The 21269-nt window shown below is 43.8% G+C and overlaps 2 protein-coding genes across 2 annotated transcripts in view; both read right to left on the bottom strand.

Moving 5' to 3' along the window:
• The window catches only part of MAP3K2 (mitogen-activated protein kinase kinase kinase 2), a 39268-nt gene extending 37164 nt beyond the window's left edge, over positions 1-2104 (bottom strand). Inside the window, exon 1 of the mRNA XM_079974284.1 lies at positions 1299-2104. The gene's annotated coding sequence lies outside the window, so the exon portion shown is untranslated. The remainder of the gene's footprint in view (positions 1-1298) is intronic.
• A 2452-nt stretch (positions 2105-4556) lies between these two features.
• On the bottom strand, positions 4557-21259 carry PECR (peroxisomal trans-2-enoyl-CoA reductase). Its single transcript, XM_079969288.1, has 8 exons — positions 21097-21259; positions 19003-19136; positions 12617-12782; positions 10420-10501; positions 9189-9285; positions 7659-7766; positions 6261-6372; positions 4557-5091 (listed from the first exon to the last, which is right to left on the bottom strand). Exons 1-8 carry the CDS (start codon positions 21242-21244, stop codon positions 5003-5005), a joined length of 936 nt encoding a protein of 311 aa, XP_079825414.1. The 5' UTR covers positions 21245-21259; the 3' UTR covers positions 4557-5002.
• Between the last annotated feature and the right edge of the window lie 10 nt (positions 21260-21269).

Below are 21269 nucleotides of genomic sequence, written 5' to 3'. Positions count from 1 at the left end.
TGTGAGCAGAGAGAGCACAGATACAGTATTCTATGAAAATTCATTATTCCAAAGTGAACTTCCACTAGCCTTTTTAGCCATTCAACAGAAAATAAGCATGAAACACAAATATCACTAAGTTGTGGTCAGCATCTTTCAGCTTTGATCTTCTAACCAACAATGTTGTGGCAAACCCTGAAGAATTTGTTTGCAAAGTAAGAACGGAAGCTAGATAAATTCCTTGCATGTATTTCCACACTTCACAACTCAGGGCAAAAGGAGCTCTTTGTTCACTTTCCCTCTTGAAAATACCTGATAGGCAATTCTCATAAATTCACAACATCAAGAACTCAAGTAAAATGACATTAATAGGGTAGTACAAGTTACAAGCCGCAACACATAAAAAACAGCACATTCACCCAATATTCCTTGTCAGTAGAAGTCACTCAACTTGACCATAACCTCTAACTACACTCCACAACTACACACTGAAATTTGTGACTAGCCAACATGGCCACCAAAACTGCACCAACTCCTCCATAAAATCCCAAATCAGGATTAAAACCCCGTTTTATACTTCTAGTAAATCAATATCTCATTTTAACATCAACCCTAATCTGTGCTGACATCCTGTTCTTTGAACCACAGTGTTAAACTGTGGCCTACTTCTTACCTGATGCTCTTTTGCAAGTATCTTGTGGATTCTTGCTTATTTCCTCTCTCTCCATTCCTCATCTCTGCAGTTGAAACCAGATTCCTCTGCTCGAGAAGTGTCTTTGTGTGCATGTGTGGTAACAGAGCAAAAGGATGCTATATAAAAACCTTTTTTCCATTCTCAGATAAATGTACACACAGTGTGACTTATTCCCAAATAAGTATGCTTACGCCAAGCCTTATGGTCTAGAGAACTCACAAACCTCACCTCCTTTCCAAAGAAACACACACACATGCCAAAATCCCAGCCACACTCTTGATAGCGGGACTTACATTTGAGTAGACACACACACAGGATGGCATAGAAAGAAACCACAATTTACTCCTCCCCTTTCTTCCTCAATGACAACTCAAGGGTCCTCCCAAACCCCGAATCCCCATAGAAGTCGGTACCTGGCCTTTGCCAATTACAACCGCAACCAGGAAAAGTGACCCACTAGAAATAAAGCTAATATATCATATATAATAAATATAGGTTACATGCATGGCTATGAGCTCCAAAGGGGGGGGTGGGGTCTCCTACACTAAGGGCAAGAGGCTCCTTTCCCCATCTCCTCAGACACCAGAGCAGGCGACATGAACGCGCGCGCGCGCACACTACCTACCTGTGGGGCAGAGACGAGGAAGTGCGGGGGGGGGGGAGGCGAAGGGTTCCCTCCCCCCCAGAAGCCGGCAGCTCCAGGCCTCGAACACCGGAGGGGTCCAGGATCCTGGCTTTCAGCTGAGGCCAGACCCACTCTCACCCCTCACCGGGTATCAGTGAGGGGGGGGAGAACAGCAGGCCCAGCAACACCCCCTCCGCAGGGAAGGGGGCAAGCAGCACGTCGATGCGGGGGGAGGGGAACAGACCCACAGAAAAAGCCGGGGGGAGGAGGTGGAAGTGCCCAATGAGGCAGCGGCCCCCCTCACTCTCCCCTGCGCTACCCGGGGGCCGGAGGGGGAAGGGAACGAAGCGCGCAAGGAGCCCCCACCACCCCAACCCGGTGCCCGTCTCCTATTCGAGCAGACCTTTTCCCCCACCCCCACCCCTCACAAGCAACCCCTGTTCTTTTTCCTCCTCAAGATCTCCTCAGGCCCCGCCTCCCCCCCCCACGCAGGAGCCCGTGACTCCCGTACACACACACACAAGACGGAACGTCTCAACGTCACGACGCACGTCGCGCCTAAATAAATAGATAAATAAAAGGCACGAAGGAGGGAAAGAGCCGCGTCCCCCTACGGAGACTTTATTCGGAAAGGGGCTCGCGGGTGGCCTGAAGAAGCGCGCTCGGAGAAAGAGTCTCCCGAAAGGATAGCTTTTGTAACCCGTTGAAGTCGTAGGACTACAACTCCCAGCAAGCCCCATGACGGCATAGCCAATAATGAGGGATGATGGGAGTTGTAGTTCCGGTGACGTCTGAGGACACCCACCTTCGCTTCCCATAGCGTCCAACTGCCGGTCGGGGGCGGAAATAAAAAGGAACCCCGGCATCTATGATCTCCTCTGAGTGCAGAGCGGCACTGGAGGTCTTGGGGATTCTAAGACGGTTAAAAAAAAATACACCACCGAAATACATATGCTTTGTGTCATAGAACTATCACCTGAGGATAAACGCACTCCTATATAGAAGCAGAACTTCCTGGATTGGAACTCACAAGTCTGCAAGCCGCAGGAGTCAAAGAAGTTAACTGGCATTTCCATTCTAAAATTGATCTGGATTTGTAAAACTGGATTTTATTAGGAATAAATTTCCGGGTTATTTGTAAATGTTTTCTCCCTGTAACAATGGAGAAATCCACAATTTTAATATAGTTAAAGCTCTCCTCAAACAATGTAGAAAAGTCAGAACTTCATACTCTTTCTTGTTCACGTCCCGATTTCTTGTATATATCGTTAAATATATTTATTTTAGTAATTAGAGTTTTAAAAACATAATGCTTTTGCAAGCGACTGCATATTGGAGCTGGCCTGGCAGGCTGATTTGAGGAGGCAAATGAATAAGATTGAGCTGAAGGGTGTTTTGCTTTAGGCAGCCTTGAGTGGAAAATCAGCCCTGCTTCTTACCTCAGCTTCACCTCCTACAAAATCCTGTTTCTCCACTGATTTCTATGGCCAGAGCTCGCTTCCGACCCCACTGACATTCCCTTGTGCGAACCCTGAAATTCTCCGTCTCGTTAATGATGGCCTTCTCTACAATTCTTATCTCTGTGGTGCACAAGCCAGAGCTCTCCGTACCTCGCGAGCGACGCTCGCCACACAGTGGCCGGTGACGCGAAAAGCGATTATCAGAAGGAGCATGCGCAGCTTCCCCTGCCGCCTTGTGGATCTCTCTGGGGCAGTGCCTGCCTGCCTCTCTGCCCGCCCTCGGATCGCAGGTTCGATCTCCACCGACAGCCGCTCGTAGCCCTGGGGAGAGCGCGTGCGTGCAGGGATGCTGTGCTGGCGAGGGATGTCGCCATGCAGCCTCCTCTGGTCAACATCCCAGCAGAACTCGCATGGCTTAACGTTGGCTTATTCGGGAGCCAAATTTTTATCATTCTTGTTTTCTGTATTATTTTTTAAACACGTTTATGGGCAAGGTGCGTGAGGGACGCAGGTGGCGCTGTGGGTTAAAGCCTCAGCGCCTAGGACTTGCCGATCGAAAGGTCGGCGGTTCGAATCCCTGCGGCGGGGTGCGCTCCCGCTGCTCGGTCCCAGCGCCTGCCAACCTAGCAGTTCGAAAGCACCTCCGGGTGCAAGTAGATAAATAGGGACCGCTTACCAGCGGGAAGGTAAACGGCGTTTCCGTGTGCGGCTCTGGCTCTGGCCCCTGGCCTCTTAAGTGAGATGGGCGCACAACCCCAGAGTCTGTCAAGACTGGCCCGTATGGGCAGGGGTACCTTTACCTTTACCTTTATGGGCAAGGTGCAGAAATTCTGAATATTAAGCTGTCTATAAATAGGTGAAATGTAATAATCTGACTAGTCACTAGGTGGAATTGGAAACACAATCTTTTCCATTCTGGGAACCTGCGGTAGTTCTAGTAAGCCTTATACTGTGTAATATATATGTGTGTACACCTTTCTGTTAAACGTTTTCTTTGCATAAACCCATGTGAAGGAGACATAACAAATGTCATTTCCCTGTATTGTTTGTTTTTAAGGAAGTGTTTTGTGCATTGTTGATTTCTGGCCCATTGTACAGAAATGAACAATACTGTTTGGAAGTTAAACAGAACCACAGTGTCAAACACAAGAACAGCATCTACTCCAGGATGGTAATTGCAGTGATAATGAAGTATCCATATTTCAGTTCTTCATCTGCCACCTCTCTTCTTCAGCTCCTTTGTGGGGGGGGGGGAATGTTTCTGGACAACTTCTCTAATCACTAGAATTAAGTCAATATAATGGCTATGGCACATACCAGCCTGAAGGCTTGCAAATCAAGCTGTCTAAGACAAGCAGTGCTAGTTCAGAAAAATAAACTATCTTGTAACACATGTGAACAAAATGAAGCTTTGCCATTGTTTTATCCATGTGTACAAGATGAAGGCATTTCTCTTTCTGAACCTCTGAACTTTTAAAGTATAGTACAGGCTAAAGATGCCAACCTAGCAGTTCGAAAGCATGTCAAAGTGCAAGTAGATAAATAGGTACCACTCCAGCGAGAATGGCATTTCCGTGCGCTGCTCTGGTTCACCAGAAGTGGCTTAGTCATGCTGGCCACATGACCCGGAAGCTGTACACCGGCTCCCTCGGCCAAGATGAGCGCCGCAATCCCAGAGTCGTCCGCGACGATCTAACAGTCAGGGGTACCTTTACCTTTTTTACCTAAAGATGTTTTCAAGTGGCAGTTAGTACCCATGCTGCCTACTCCCACTGAAGATAAAACACAACTTTGAACATAGATACAAACCACCAGTTTATTGTGCACCAACATCTCTCATCTCTGGGAGCTGTGCCAAAGACTCTTATGGCAGAAGTGAGTAATGAATGCATGGCAATCAGAAAGGCTGTGATGATAGCAAGCTAGAGAACTTGGACCGTAATTCACTTCAGCACCTTGTTAATGGAGCATATGTACGTGATTTAGTGAGCGGAGCTTAGAGTGCAAATTGCAAAAGCAGAGGTCATGAGAGATGCATTTACCCTTTTACATCAAAGCCAGCAGCAGCACATGTTGACAGTTGTTTGGTTCTGGAGGACTTTCTTCAGAGGGATCATAAGAAGAAAGCTAAGGCACAGTTTGTTGCCCCAGTGGGGTTGTGATCCTCAAGATTGCAGTCAGTTACTGAAAGGCAGCATTTATCCACTGACAGGCATGGAAGGGGGCTAACCCCACTTCTTTGTTTTACAGCTTTGACAAAGCTTTTCCTGGAATTATCTTCTTGAGTGCTTTGGCATTATCTCCATCTGGTGCAGGTGGCCATCTATTATGATCTGTGGGAAAGGATACAATAAGACAGTTACCTTCAAAAGCTAGTGGCTGCTTCATCTCACCTTAACCCAGCTAGATCTCGATGAGCAGCTCTCTTAAAGAAAGAAAACTTTCTTTAAGTGTAAAGCACTCTTTCCTGACCTTGTGCCCTTCCGTTGTTTTGGGCTACAATTTCCATCAGTCCCCACCAGCATGGCTAATGATAATTATAGTCCAAAATAGGTTCCCCAGGTTGGGGAAGAACTGGGCTAAAGGAAATGCTCTCCAAACACCCTTTTATCCAATTCTTTCCAAAAATTATTATATTACATATTTACAGTGATCCAGATTACAGCACTGTCTTTCCAACATGTATAGGAAGAGATCCTAGGAGAAAAAGCTATGGACCACGCATTAGTTATGTTCATTTCAGCTGAAAAACCTTCGAAACACCAAAAAGGCAAACTATGTTTCTACAGATCTTTAGTCAGCCTTGGATTCAGCACATGAAGATCTGGGAAAAACTAGATGTGACATTGTTAAGTAAAGGGTTGTTTGTCAAAATAATGGAAAATCATTACCCCCTTTCTTCCCCCATTCACTTCTTCCACCTCATAATCTCTATGACAGCAGTGTCTCACACCAAATGTAACTGACCTATAGAAAGGACTCTATGAACTGAGAACAGAGACTTTGTATGTACCCCTTGTTGTCTATTAAAATCCTTCAAATAATTTTTATAAAAAGGTTGCTTCTTGTTGTTTATAGGACAGCTATATGACAATTCAATAACTGAGGTTGAGGTAATCCCAAGAGTGTTTTTACCAATCCCATTCCAATGTCATGAGATTTAAGGCGGCCATGGGTTAAGAATAGAACCTTTAAGTTAAGGCTGTTGAGCATATAGTTTAGGGAGGAAAGCATTCAGGGTTCACAGCACCACTTGCCCAGACTGGCTAGTATAGAAATCCTTTTATTACAGTGAGCTGTATTACTCTACAGTCCCAGGCTGGGACTGTAAAGACTCACAAACTAAATTATCAAGCTACTGCAAAGCTGACAATAAACTATGATAAAACTGAAGTGTTGATTTCCACAAAAGAGTGTAAGAGATCTAAACAGGCCCTGGGTGGGCATACAACTGAACAAGCTACTTGTTAAAAAGTAGTTTTTAAAAAGCGGGGTTTTTTACCTGGTACTTCCCATGGGGAACTATATATGCTCTGCCCACCATCAACCTTCACAGTTTCTCCAGTGATAAAAGAGGCAGCCGGAGACAGCAGGAAACACACCAAGGGAGATACCTTATAAAGATTTGAGACATTTACTTATGTGAATTACAGGTGTTCAATGCCTGCCATACCATAGTACTTTTCAAAAATGCAGGCAAGGCTTCATGCATTCATCACAACACAGGCAGTAGTGTATAGATTCTGCTCTACACATGTGCAAACGTATGCATTTGTATGTCAAAAGCATGGTGCCAATGCACAGTGATAAGCATGTAGGGTAGGCACAGAGCCAGTTACCACAACAGTGCCACCAGCCTTGCATGCGTCCACTGAATGTACATTTCTGAAAAGGGTTCCTGTTAGCTCCCTATTTGAAGGTGATTCTTAGAGCAGAAGTCACTACTGATCAATTACAGAAGATTACTGACCAGTGGCCCACAGGAATATATTACTAAATACAAAATGTTCAAGTCAAAAAGAAAATGCTTGGTATTTTACTGTCCATAAATATTATATCATTTCAATGCTTTGCTGGCTTGGATCTGTCAGCAGAACGATCAATTCTAAAAGTACTCAAAAATCACCTTCAAAACTGGCAAGGTTCTATGATAAACTGCACATTCCAAAGTTCTGCAAGTTCAACCAGCAGGCTTGCAATGTGGTGTTTGCTCCTACTATGGAGTGGATGGTACATACAACATAATTATAGAATAATTGGGATACCTATTTTACGTTTATATAATGCCAGGCACATAGCTTGCCCTTTAAACAGTACTCCAATAAACATTTTTTGTATGAACGTATTAGTGGTATGCATCTTCAAATATTTTACTCTTTGAAATTTAGGGTGTTCTTTCCAGTGTCATGAAATTCCTCTTTCCAATGCAATAGCACCATTTCCCCTTAATGCATTAGTTATTCTATGAGAGGCCTGAAGGACTGTATTTGGCCCTTGCTGACCTATCCCTGTTCACACACATGTTGATCAGAAGTACCACCGAAAACCATCTCCCACAGCAAGGCTGGTATTTGCACTACTTTGTGCAAATGTTGTGTAGGGGGGGCGGGGGAATCATACACACATTATATATATAAATAAAATTACATATACTCCACCCATCCTGCCAGGCCACCCCAGCCACTCTGGGAGGCTTCCAACAGGATATTAAAAACACAATAAAACATAAAACATTAAAAACTTCCCTAAACAGGGCTGCCTTCAGATGTCTTCTTAAAGGTAGTTGTTTATGTCCTTGACATCTGGTGGGAGGGCGTTCCACAGGGCGGGCGCCACTACCAATCATCTGGAAAGACCCTCAGTGCCAAAAGGTAACTTTTAGGTTGAAATACTGTAATACCTCTTCAGGAAGTCCTAATCTCTTGGCAGGAATTTTTTGGACATAGTTTTTAAACAGTTCTTCACCATCTTTGTAATGTGCAACAGCAGTTTCTGAAAATATCACTCCCTATGAAGAAAAGGACAGACTCACAGTCAGACTCCATTAATGCTTAACACAGTAACATTGAACCCTCTACACTGAAAAGCAGGTGCTCATTAAGACTTACACGGTTGGGGAGGGGGATAAAAATAAATTCCAGCTCTTATTCAAAATCTTGGCTCTTTATCTTGCTTACAATTCCCTCAATAAATAGGACTGTGCATATGTCATAATTCCCAACACAACATTCTGTTCTTGTGTGGTGCAGGATTCACTCTGAGAAAAAACCACTTTACAGTGGTGCCTCGCAAGACAAAAAGAATCCGTTCCGTGATTCTCTTCGTCTAGCGGTTTTTTCGTCTTGCAAAGCAACCCTATTAGCGGCTTAGCGGATTAGCACTATTAGCGGCTTAGTGGCTATTAGCGGCTTAGCGGCTAAGAGGCTATTAGCGGCTTAGCGGCTTAGAAAAAGGGAGAAAAAAGTGAAAAAACCCGCAAGACTCGCAAGACGTTTTCGTCTTGCGAAGCAAACCCATAGGGAAATTCGTCTTGCGAAGCGCCTCGAAAAACGGAAAACCCTTTCGTCTAGCGGGTTTTTCGTCTTGCGAGGCATTTGTCTTGTGGGGCACCACTGTAATGGCAACTGAGACTGACGGCCCAATATTCCTCATCCACTGTATAATGTATTTAAATTGTTTTATTGGTATTATTGTTTGCATGGCTGTTTTAAAACTTTTTTTAACCATTTGTACTTTCCAATGGTCTCCAGCAGAAGGAAGGATGGGGTAGAATGATGATAAATATTTTTTTAAAAAAAACCCAAGCACACGCACCAAAAGCATAGTTTCTATTCCTTTCAACTAAATTGTTCTCTCTCCCTTTGGCTTAACAGCACTTACTATTTGAATCTTTTATAAACCACTAAATCTCTGTGAAGAGTTGTATCATGATATTTAGGCATGTACCAAAGTCATTTTTGCTTAAGACAGCTTTCCCCGAAGTGTGCCCCAGTCATTCAAGGAAGATACATTGTATATCTATAGAAATTGTTTTGGGAGCTTGCATTTTATCACATTTCTATACTGTTGTAGTTTGCTTTGGCAGCTTCGGTCTGTGAAGCAGCCTATAAATTTGTAAAAGAAAGAAAGAAAGAAAGAAAGAAAGAAAGAAAGAAAGAAAGAAAGAAAGAAAGAAAGAAAGTCTCATCCTCTGTTTCCATATCCTAAGACCCATCCCAAACCCTGGATGCTGTTAATAGGTTTAACTACAAAAACCCTTAGTAGACTCAAATAATTATGACCAAATGCGCAGCTAGCATGTGATGGTAGGGAACTATCTTATTCTATCTCAGCTAAACCAAACTAAATGATCATTTTACAAATTTGTACTTATTTGACTCTTCCCTTACGGGCACCAAAGCTGGTCTGGTCACATGTTTCTGTCACCTACCGGGGAAACAGAGTTAATTCTCACTCCACTGCGGGCCCACTCGATGGCTAGGCTTTTGGTCAGGTTATCGACTGCGGCTCTTGCTGCACCACTGTGTCTGTGAGGGAAGGGAATTTTAAAAGGGCAATATTATCTTCCATCAATAAATAGACATGGGGTATGTGGCAGCTCCATCAAGACTGGATGCTTTGAAGTAACTATAGCGATACCTAGCAAGTCTAACTAGGTTCACACTCTAACAAGTAGTCATCCAATCAAACAAATTCAAAACAAATCTCAGCAGAACAGGGCAGTCAAGTTAGCAATATCTGACATTGTAGAAGCTTAATTGCAAACTCAGTGCTAACACAAACAATGAACAAAGGCTGGCTGAAGGCTTGCAGTAAAAAAAAATTCAATATTTTGTGTTTGTCCAATTATTCCAGCCCAACGAAAAGCTCACAATAATGTTAACAGCATTCTGTATGACTCATCAAATTATAAACAAGAAGTTAGAGGAGTATAGGCATTGACTGAGAAAAAAGCATGGCTTACAGAAGACTGAGACTTCTGCGGTGCAAGGTTGTTAATAAAATTGTACTTTGCACCTCCAGACGTCTCAGTCTTCTGTAGGAACTTTGCAGAAACAACTTCCAGTACAAAAACAGAAGTCGGTATGGTACCTGTCCTTTCACTGTGTGTCCTCTTGAACTAAACTGCAAATGCATGAGAAGTTATGTCACTGGGGCCGTCTGAAGGCAGCCCTGTATAGGGAAGTGTTTGATGTTTGATTATGCTTTTATATTTGTTGGAAGCCACCCAGAGTGGCTGGGGCAACCCAGTCAGATGGCGGATTACAAACAGGCATGTGCAAAGATGCACAGCTATATAGGCAGACCTCAGTTAGACACATCACACTGTCCCAGCAGAGGGACTCTGCTTTCTAGTTGGCCTAAGAAAAATGCAGCCTCCTCTTGTCTGTGACTGCTTCCTGCATTCCACTTTTTCTTCAAGAGCATTCTCAGGAAAGCCTTGCAGGTGACAATAAGTGAGGATCATAAGCACCGGCAATTTAGTCCCAAATTCCTCAAAGACTTCTGTTAAAATGGAATCTCAAGGAATGTGCATGTTAAATATTGGGAATCTGCTGTTCCATCTTGTTTTACCATTCAAATGCACACGACTACTCAGAGGGACAGCAGTTTAAGTGAAAGCAAGTGGACTGTGTATCGTATACTGATAGCAGACTTACGACATGCCAGGAAACCCTTTCCACATATCAGCCACGATGTTGACAATAGCACCTCCGTGATCCTGCATCCAAGCATTGTACACTGGGTAGACACAGAAGAATGGTTGGGAAGGCTTTTACATTGCCAGATAAATGGTGTGCAAAGACTACAGTAAACACATTAGTGGAATGAAATCTGTCTCAAGCCATATTTCCATAGCCTTAGAAAACTTGACAAAACCAGTTGCTCAGAGGTGGAAGCAGCAATGACATTAAATCCAAATATTCACCTGAGAACCACAACTGAATGCACATCTTATACAGTGGTGCCTTGCAAGACGAAATTAATCCGTTCCGTGAGGCTCTTCGTCTAGCGGTTTTCTCGTCATGCGAAGCAAGCCCATTGACAGCTTAGCGGATTAGCGCTATTAGCGGCTTTTAGCAATCAGCTGTTAAGCGGCTGTGATGGGATAATGAGCTGCTTGTGCGTAAAAGCTGAATCCCTCAGAGCTTTGCAAAGGTTTCAAAGCTCTGCCTTTACGGGAGCCCTCAAGGCATGACTCCCTCAATCGCTGGCAGAATCTGTCAGTGGGCGTTTCCGGAATTTGCGCCAACATAAGAGTTCCTTAACGGAAACTCTCCTTCGGGATTCTCAGCGTGACAGCTTCCTGCGAGGGGTAGGTATACCCAGAGGAGGTCCTGAGACCTCCCCGCTGTTCTCACTGGAAGTCTCCTGGAGCCATCCCTCCGACTGAGTTTCTCCATGAACTCTCTCTCTCCCCCCGCTGGTTCCTTCCTCTGCATCCGAGGGTCTCCTAGCCTCCGTGAGCCCCTCCACCACCTGACTCTCCGATGGCAGTTCCCTGACAGCGGCTTAGCGGCTTAGGAAAAGGGGGGGGAGGGGAAAAAACCCGCAGGAACTCGCAAGACATTTTCGTCTTGCGAAGCAAGCCCATAGGGAAATTCGTTTTGCGAAGCGCCTCCAAAACGGAAAACCCTTTCGTCTAGCGGGTTTTCCGTCTTGCGAGGCGTTCGTCTTGCGGGGCACCACTGTAACTCTACTGTTATTTATCTGTACTGTATAACACAAAACCACAGCTCAGTGGGACAGCGCATCTGTTGCATGAAGGTTTCAGGTTCAAACCTTGGCATTTCCAGAAAGGGCCGGGAAAGTCTACTTTGTGAAATCCTGGAAAGTCACTGCTAGTCATTGTGCAGGCAAGACTAGCTGCACCAGGTCTGACTCAGTGTGAGGCAGCTTCCTGAAGAATACCTGTCCATCTTGCTACCAATTCGTCTACTACTGCCTAAGAAAATGGCTCCAACTAGTTAGGCCTGATGACCCAGGCTTGATGTTTCTAGGCAAGTATGGAGAACTAGAACTGACAGCGCTTTTGGACAATCCAGTGTTTGCTCCAGCCCCCACCTCCTGTCCTTCTAGAAAAAACTGCTCTGGAGCCTTAAAGGAAGATACTGCCGCCTCACCTGTCACCCACTATTTCTTAGTGCCAAAAACAGCATCAGTGTTCAAATGTAAATCTATCATCTAGTCAGTAGGTATCTGCAGACATGGGAAAAAAAATAGTCAAGGAATCCCCTTGCTTCTTCCACCTCTAGTTGTAAATTAGTCAGGGGGAGAAACTACTTGTCAGGTCTCATGGTTTGACCTGGGGATGTCAGATTTCAGCCTTCTTCCCAGGGTTTGAAGGGGAAAACGAGTTGAGATGCCTGCATTGCAGGGGTTTGGACTAGATGACTCTTAGGTCCCTTCCAACTCTAAGATTCTACGAAAACAGAATTTCAGATTGAGGACCAAAAATCAAGGCAGCAGGCTATTGTATCATTGGCTCAAGAGGCTTCATCCTGCTACCACTGCCCCATGTCTGTCAACCTCCAACCTAAGGCAGCATCCAGACTCTCTTAGCCCCCAACCTCTCCTCCTTGCATCTCAGGGTCTGAGCTTCAACAGACCTGGCAACCCAACTTTCAACCAAACCTAGTTAGCAGTGACAACTTAGCCTGGAGTCCTTTAATAACCTGCTGAGCCCAGGAAGAACCTCAAAGTTCTCTGAATGTCTGATTATAATGCTTCTGGGGACAGCAGAGCAAGAACATGCCATGGCAATGATAAAGAGACTGAACTGCTATACGGGGAAAGAAGAGGGGAAATTCTTCTGATGGCTTAGTTACTTATTTCCAGTGTACACCAAGTGCTCACCTGCTTTACAGCAGTAGAAGGTCCCAGTCAAGTTAGTTTCAATCACAGCATTCCAGCCTTTTGAACTAATTGCTTCTGCTGGGCTAGGAAACTGGCCTCCCCCATTGTTGACCAGGAAATCTATCCTCCCATGAAGGTCCAATGTTGATTTCACCAGTGCCTCTACCTACCAATAGTAAAAAAAGTTGAGTGATAAGTCTGCACACAGTAGCCTTTTAGCGTTAGTCATTTCTACATTAATTACTCAAGCTTGCCCTGAGTAAAAACAATTGGTTGTTTTGTAGTGGTTTCTTTTTGTATTTTGTATATGTTGTATATTTCTCTTGCAAAAAGAAGGTTAGGGGCTGGTAAAACAGTGTGAACACTAAAGAAATCACAACATTGCAGCCGGAGGTTTAATGTCCACTGGAACCTCCTAAAAATAGACTTTTAGATCTAGATTATAGAATGTCTCAGAGAACTTCCACTGGTGTGATCCTACAAAATTTAACATATAGTAACAGCTGACTGACATGAGCATCTTGTCAAACCCTACATGAAATGACATTCCTAACAATGCCATGCATAATACTGCAAAGAATCAATAAAAAGAGCTTTTCTGCAATAAAGGATATTAGAATAGTTATTTTATATCTAATCCTGGAAGAGTAAACATGCATCCTCAAATGTACCTAAATCTTAGTTAAGTAGATAGAGACTTTATGGTGCAGTGGCAGCACTGATAGAATGAACAAGCAGCCTTTAATATTCTATTTAAGTCTTGTATGAAACAGTCTTTTGCCAGCAAGCAGGTCTTGCTAGTTCCCAAGGTCATCAAGGGAGGACAACCAATCTGTTGTATTTTATAAATGAAAACAGCAGCATGCAAATTAATGCATTCCCAAAGAATGGAAGCAAGGCCCACTTGGCACAGATAGAAGAGCAGAGTTCAGAGAGAAGCTGGGTGAGCATTTCTGAGATTTTAGACCACCCTTGCTCAACTTAGTGCCCTGTAGATGTTTTAGACTACAGCTCCCATCAGAAGATGAAACTAAAGACCAGAAGATGAAACTAAAGCCCAGCAGTAAGTAAGAAAGCATGCAGGTGGGGGCTGACTGATGGCACTCCGAGGTGGTAGGGCAGTGCCCATTTGCTCTAATGGACCAACTTCCATGTTGTTCTTCCCTTTTCAACTCCATTGAAAAGTTCTTTTTAGGGCAAACTTGGAAAAGCGATTTCATTCTCCTCTTAATTCAATAGCACCAGTTTTCTTCCCACCTCTCCACCTGTGTCCCGAGGTTCAAATTCACCTGTGACCTTCAGAGCATTTGGCAAAAGCTCTTAAAAATTGAGGATTAAAAATAAGGCTGCTTTCTTGCCTTAATGCAAACATATCTGTGCTTTAAAGAATAATGCATTGCCACACAGAAGTTATTCTTCCCATCCAATCAGTTTGTGCGTCCCCTTTCTGCTATCTGTGCCCATGGTCTTCACAAGGATCCAAGGGGCCTGGATCCCTGCCAAGCAAAAGATGGAAAAAATGCTAATCCAGCAGCATCCTCAGCTACCCAAAACAAGTAATGGCAACATTCTGCTGAAGTGGCAGAGTCACAGTCTATACAACCCCGTCAAAGAAAGGCGAAATGCCATTCTTGAATATTTAGCAAGGCATGTACAGCAGGTACAATTCTTTCAGCATAGATTTTGTGCAGAATCAAACCAGGAGTCTTGCAAAAATGCAAGAAAAAATCCTTACATTTTTGTAAGAAGAAGTTTTATAAATGTGTAATATTTGTTTATAATGATGCCTAATACTAGGCAATTTGCAGAACAAACCCTTGTCCAACTAGCTCACAGCTATGGGCTGCTTCAGGTGTCACATCATAGGTATAAATTCACACCTGTGCACTCCTTTTAAAAAAAGGCATGCAATCTGGGAATCTGAATACAAAGATCAACAGCTGAATTAGCTCAAGTTGACAAGAAACTGTGTGCGACTCTTCTAGAAAAACAAGAGCCATATATTACTAAAATGTTTCATTTTGGTGTATCATTTGAGGAAATGATAATCATGGAAACATGTACTGGTAAATTTAAAAATGGCATGTTTTTACTTATATTAAAAGAGGCTATAAGGAAGCAGCAGGGAAGGGGTAAGAGTGTGTTCAGGAGTTTGTTTTAAGAAGGGAGATAAATAGGCTGCATGTTAGCATATAACACATTCCAGGTATATGGAGAAGCCAGAGAAAAATCAGTATAGGTGAGTAACAGAACAAATATCAGAGCCCTATTAAGTAAGAACAGCAATTAACTCCAGTTGGAAAATGAGGAATCAAGAAATACAAAAGGGCAAGTCCATAAAGTAGCACATGAAAAAAGTAGATCACTCAGCGGAATATTTATGGAGACAACCCTCAAGCACTAGACAAGAATGCAGCAACTCGTACACAGAATTTGATATTTAATTATGATTAGCTACAGCTGAATGCATTTCCCAGCACCAGTCTGGATAGTCAACCAATTACAAAACCCTGATTTAACAATGCATTTAGAAGAAAATCCAGCCTCTTCAGAGAGCATGCCACAAGAAACCATTAAATCCACACACATACACACTCCCAGGCAGCAGAGTCCAATCACATTATACTGCAAAGCCACTCATAGCCACGGAATGAGAAGTACAGATAAAAGGCTGGGCTGTTTCCAGAGTATTAAGGAATTATGCAAGCACTGCATGCCCAATATGGAGAGCCATATTAATGGTTAAGACCCTTCAGTAAATGTTTGACTATGAAACCATGAGCAGTGTAATCATTCACATGACCACTCAGAAGGAAGCCTCACTGAGCTCAAGGGGAGTTACTCCTGTGTAAGTTTGTTTAGGCTTGCAGCCTAAATTGCTTTGCTTAAGAAGAAGAAAAATCGCCCAGAGAGTATCACTCAACCTTCCCCCATTAGCAAAAAAAGGAGTATTTCAAAGAGCATCATGGGCTGCTGTACTGCACCCTTTGACACCTTTATTCCATTGGGTGGCACGGGTGGCACTGTGGTCTAAACCACAGAGCCTAGGGCTTGCCGATCAGGAGGTCGGCGGTTCGAATCCCCGCGACGGGGTGAGTTCCCGTTGCTCTTGCCCACCTAGCAGTTCGAAAGAATGTCAAAATGCAAGTAGATAAATAGGTACCACTCCGGCGGGAAGGTAAACGGTGTTTCCGTGCGCTGTTCCGGTTCGCCAGAAGCAGCTTGGTCATGCTGGCCACATGACCCGGAAGCTGTCTGCGGACAAACACTGGCTCCCTCGGCTTATAGAGCAAGACGAGTCGTCTGTGACTGGACCTAATGGTCAGGGGTACCTTTACCTTTACTAGATTCAGAAGTCAAACTTATGAATGGAAGAGACCTCCCTTCCACTCCAAGAGGAAGCTATTGTTTCAGGATTTTTGGAGACTTGTAACAATGTATACAACCAGACTTTGTACACTGTTGAAGCAGCACCCTCTTCAAAAGGAATTGTTATTAAACTGAAGCAATTTAAACCGGATGAATGTAAGAATTTATATGCAGAATTTGATATTTAATTATGATTAGCTATAAGATCACTAAACTAGTGAAAGCATGGTGTTTTCTTTCCATACTTCACAAGTAATTTTATAATAATACATGTAATAACACCAAGCTTTCACTAGTTTAGTGATCTTATAGCTAATCATAATTATAGCTAATCATTAGTATTTATACCCCACCCATCTGGCTAGGCTTCCCCAGCCACCAAAGACTATCAACCTCATACCTAATAGATGTGATACCTAAGTGAAACCACTTCTAATACCAGATGTTGGAGACAAACAGGAAAGGGCTGCTACCTTTGTAGCTTGTTTGCAAGATTCCCAAATGTATTTAGCTGGCCACTATTGGAAACAGAATACTAAGCATTTGGTATCCGATCCAAGAGTTTTCTTATGAAATCTATGGCTTCATCCCTACTAGTAGGTAACACTATCTACAGATTTTGGTCCAAAGGTCTTTAGTTCCAACGACTCCTCTAAAAGCAGCAAGTATGATATGGAAGGCTGTTCAATTAAATAATCACAGGGAGCTCATCTCATCACTGCCATCTTATCACAACCCAGATACAATCTCCTGGTGCTGAGTGTGGGGGGGGCTGGAGAGAAAAGAGAACTGAGGTCATCTTTCCACATGACAGCATTCAATAGCTTTATGTTCTTTATGTCAGGAGAGACAATCAAGCCTGGTAGAACTGGTGGCTACAGGATGTTGAACAGCCAAGAGACACAGAGGGTACAATGCAGCACCACTGTATTCTTAACAAAGGAAACTGGCAGACTGCACAGCATTCAGGAGCCCTGTGCCAATAAGCAGAATTATTTATGAAAAAGAAAGCAAGGAGGCCCCTGAGGATAAAGATGAAGACTCTGAAACTCGCATTCAATAAGTTATTCCCTAGATGTTTTACGTGAAACTCCTTTTGCTGATCAGGGAAACAGCCACTCCAGAAGCCCAGTTATGAAATAAATGGAAAGAGAAAGCAGTGGTTTAGGCAGAATGAACTAAAATAGAACCAAGGAAGGGCTATTTTTTGTAGCAGGAACGCTATTTGGAGATGATGGCAGAAGACTGACAATAGATGGTTCTATTATTATTAGTATTATTATTACTACTACTACTACTATTGAAAAAGCAGAATTTGAAAGTGATATGACAGCTCTAACACCACTGATTAATCATAGAGCATAGCTGGCTTCCTTATACAATGTTGCTGTTGTTGTTTATTGAATTTATATACCGCCCTATACCTGGAGGTATCAGGGCCGTTCACAGAACAAAATCAAAATATAAAACCACAAAATATATAATCAAAATAAAAACTCAATGCCTACAGCTGACTGGCCATGAATCCGCAGGACTGCAAGTCTTTCCCAGCCTAACCTGGAGATGTTGGAGATTGAACATGGGATCTTTTGCATGCAAAGCACACATGCTTTCCCAAGGAGCTGAAACAGGGTTGAAAACCCGGGTCAAAGATGCAGTTTAGCACACGCACTCCACACATTTGCATACACACACACAGGCTGGGAGCCTCAATGGCACCCCTCTGGAGCGTTCACCCGGGGCAAAAAAGCTGGCTATCCCCCCAGTAGCTATGACACTGCTTATAATATCTAGTAATTTTTGAAGCACTACCAAATTTGGGTCTCCGGCTATTTTTTGGACTACAATTCCCATAATCCCTGGCCACTGGTCCTGCTAGCTAAGGATGATGAGAGTTGTAGTCCAAAAACCGCTGGAGACCCAAGTTTGGGAAACCCCGCAATACCATGACAAAAGAAACAAGCATCTGCAACCCTACTGGCTTCAACTCTCAAAAAAACCTCCAGAGAAAATGTCTTCCTCCAGCTCCAAAAGACAGGTTACAAACAGGAAGGGTTTTGAAGGATTACCAAGAGAAATAGTGACCATCACCCACGGATTAGGAATTAGGAAACCAAGAAGCATATGCAAAAAGAAAGGAAATTATGACAAACGCCAAATCTTAAAAGTTTATTCATGAATGTGAGACAAATAATTCCAGATACACTTGAGGTTTCGGACAGACCCAGATAGTGCATTGCAGTCTGAATTCTGAATAATTAAATGGTTCATAGTGACAAAGGATATTAGATGCACAAAAAAACGCTTTAGAGTTGGTGAAAAGGAACATTAACTTTCCCCTTCCCACTGCTCTTTTACAAAGCCCTTCCCCAATTATTTTTTAAAAGTAGAACCAGCAACACACCTTAACAACATAAACAACTGGGTGTTACCACTTTCATAATCAGACTGGGTGACTCTTCTAAGCTACACGAAATAAAAAACTACAATGATTTAGGGAAAGCAACAATTTATCTTAGTCAAAGCAACAGCCAGGTTACATGTTTTCCTTATAAAACAAAGTCACCAAAAATAAGCGGCCTTTCCCCCTTTTCTTTGGAATAATCCAGATGCACTGTTTAAGTCCAAGTGGCTGGCTTCTAGATCCAATCTCCAGATGCAAGCACCCACATGTGTACATTTCTCAATGCCTGCAAAATCTACATTCTTCAGAAGTCATTTCAACATTGGCAAAGGAGGCTGTTATTAGCGACATACAACATTAAAGACAATTATGCAGCAAGATGTAAATCTTTTCCCATCACAGAGTATTACTCTTACAACAACCTCTTTGCAAAATACTGTGAACTACGAGCTGATTTGGGATTCATTTGAATTAAGAGTGGCACAGAAATATAATAAATCAAATTTTGTGTGTGTGCGTGTGTGTGTGTGTGTGATACACTCAAGGCAAGTATCCTCCAGTGAACCAGTACACTAGTTGTCAATTCTGCAGCACAAAAGTATTTTGTTTTTACCTCCTCTTCTTTGCGAATGTTGCACTGTACAGGGGTAACCTGGGCAGAAACTGTGGATGGAATTTTGGCAGCTAGCTCGTTCGCTGCAGCTTTTAATCTGTCGAATTTGCGGGAGGCAATGACTACATTACAACCTGTCAAAAAAGAGGGGGGAAATACATTTTAGACATTCATAGTCTTGCATTCATAGTCTTAGCTGGGGGGGGGGGCAGCAGTGGCGTAGCGTGGGTTGTCAGCACCCGGGGCAAGGCAAGTAATTTGCGCCCCCTAACCCATGGATTTGCGCCCCCTAACCCATGGATTTGCGCCCCCTAACCCTAACCCCCAGATGTTGCGCCCGGTGCGGCCGGCCCCCCTGCACCCCCCACGCTACGCCATCAAGTAAATAAATAAAATACTTAATAAACTGACCAATTGTGTCACAGATAACATGGTTCTGTCCCCCCCCCCCAAATCCTGGCTATGCCCATGGCTGCATTTTAGTAGAGGCAACAAGGGTTCTTGCTTAACAAATGGTACTGTACACAGACTGTGATAACCATCTTCAATCATGACTTTCTGGATTGTCAAGCATTTTTGGCAGTTCTGGAATTCTGCAAAGCCAGATACCCGAAATGCTTCTATAAAGCTTGCAAATTGTAACCCCCACTACGGAGCTGGAAAACTATCTCACAGAAACTTCCCAATCCAATGGTAGAATTTGAATTATAAGACATGAAATTAGTGTAGTGCTAACGACAACAGAAACAAGACCTCTTTGGATTACAAAGAACCACGCCCACCATCACTTCTTGACCTAGAAGTGCAGATATATGCACATGTGGTGGGAATGCAGAGCCATTAAGGAATTTTGGAATAACATCTATAATGAATTTAAAAAGTTATTTAAGTTCTCATTTAAGAAAAAACCTGAAACCTTCCTCCTGTTAATCAAACTATGGTGTGTTTTAGTAAAACAACATTCAATGGCAAAAAGTTGCCCACCCTTAGTTTATGACTTCATCCATCTTTCAAGCCACAAACGAGGTACAGAATCTTCAGCAGCATATGAGTTAGTTTGATATTTTAGTGCCTGCCCTACTTAACACACAAGTGACATGGCCTGATTCCCTGGTGTGACCCATGTAAAGCACACAGATATAGCCAGCTTTTTTTCAAACTGCCACTTTCCCTACAGCTCAGTTATCCATCAGTTAGAAGCAGAGCTTAGAGAATCAGAGTTCATTATCTGCCTTCCTGGATTTGACATTACAGTATATATCACTGATTAACAAGAGACATTAATCCTCTAGGACGGGGGCCAAAGGGAATGATGAGCCAGTGTGGTGCAGTAGTTAGAGCGCTGGAATAGGACCAGGGAGACCAGGGTTCAAATTCCCACGCAGCCATGAAAGTCGCTGGGTGACCTTGGGCCAGGCACAGTCTCTCAGCCTAACCTACCTCACAGGGTTGTTTTAAGGCTGAAATGCAGAGGGAGAAAAGTTTGTACACCACCTTGAGCTCCATGAGTAAAAGGTGGGATATAAATATAATTATAAATATATATAAAACAACTAGCTTATCAAGACACAGTAGGAGTTACTCTCCCTCTGAAGAAGCATGTACTGTACACAGCTTGGATACTGTGAATATTTCTGGATCCTTTGCTGTCACTTGAGGCTCAGGTGGTCTCTGTCGCACGGAGCGCCTTCCATCAGCTTTAGCTGGTAGCCCAGTGGGGGCCCTATCTGGACTAGGGTAGCCTAACTGCTCTAGGAACCTCTAGGTTAGATTACTGCGATGTGTTATATGCAGGACTGCCTCTGAAGATGGTTTGAAAACTTCAGGTGCTGCAAAATTTGGCAGCCTGCAACCCCCTGGCTACGCCCCTGGGAGGCTGCACCTGTTGAATTCCTGCCAGTCCTGTTGAAAACAAGGAGAAGACACGGGGCAGCCCAAGTCTACCACCAACCCGCTATTTCCTCCCGAGGGGACGTGTGAATGCGTGCATGCGTGCGCGCAGCGAGGGTACCCCGCTTGGTTCACTCCCGATTTGGGGGGAGTCCCCGGGGGCTTCCCTCTGGTTCTTTCCCCTTCGGATCGCCCCTTGCCCACCGAGCTGCAGCAGGTCGGCGGTGATGGCCTTGCCGATGCCGGTGCCCCCGCCGGTCACGATGGCCACCCGGTTGCGGAACAGCCCGGACGCCAGAAAGCGACCCCCGTGGCCGCCACAAGACGCCGCCGCCGCCGCCGCCGCCGCCATCTTGGTCTCAAGAGATCCAAGGTCT

Source organism: Podarcis cretensis (genome assembly GCF_951804945.1).
Source record: "Podarcis cretensis genome assembly, chromosome: 1".
Lineage (NCBI taxonomy): Eukaryota > Metazoa > Chordata > Lepidosauria > Squamata > Lacertidae > Podarcis > Podarcis cretensis.
Note: the sequence above shows the minus strand (reverse complement) of the source record. Positions and strands in the feature narration are given on the sequence as shown.

Coding starts and splice junctions, on each gene's coding strand:
- PECR (XM_079969288.1), bottom strand. CDS start 21,244: ATGGCGGCGGCGGCGGCGGCGGCGGCGTCTTGTGGCGGCCACGGGGGT. Junction 19,137..21,096: donor CGCCGACCTGCTGCAGCTCG/GTGGGCAAGGGG, acceptor CTTTTTTGACAG/GTTGTAATGTAGTCATTGCC. Junction 7,767..9,188: donor GAATTAACTCTGTTTCCCCG/GTAGGTGACAGA, acceptor TTTTCTTCATAG/GGAGTGATATTTTCAGAAAC.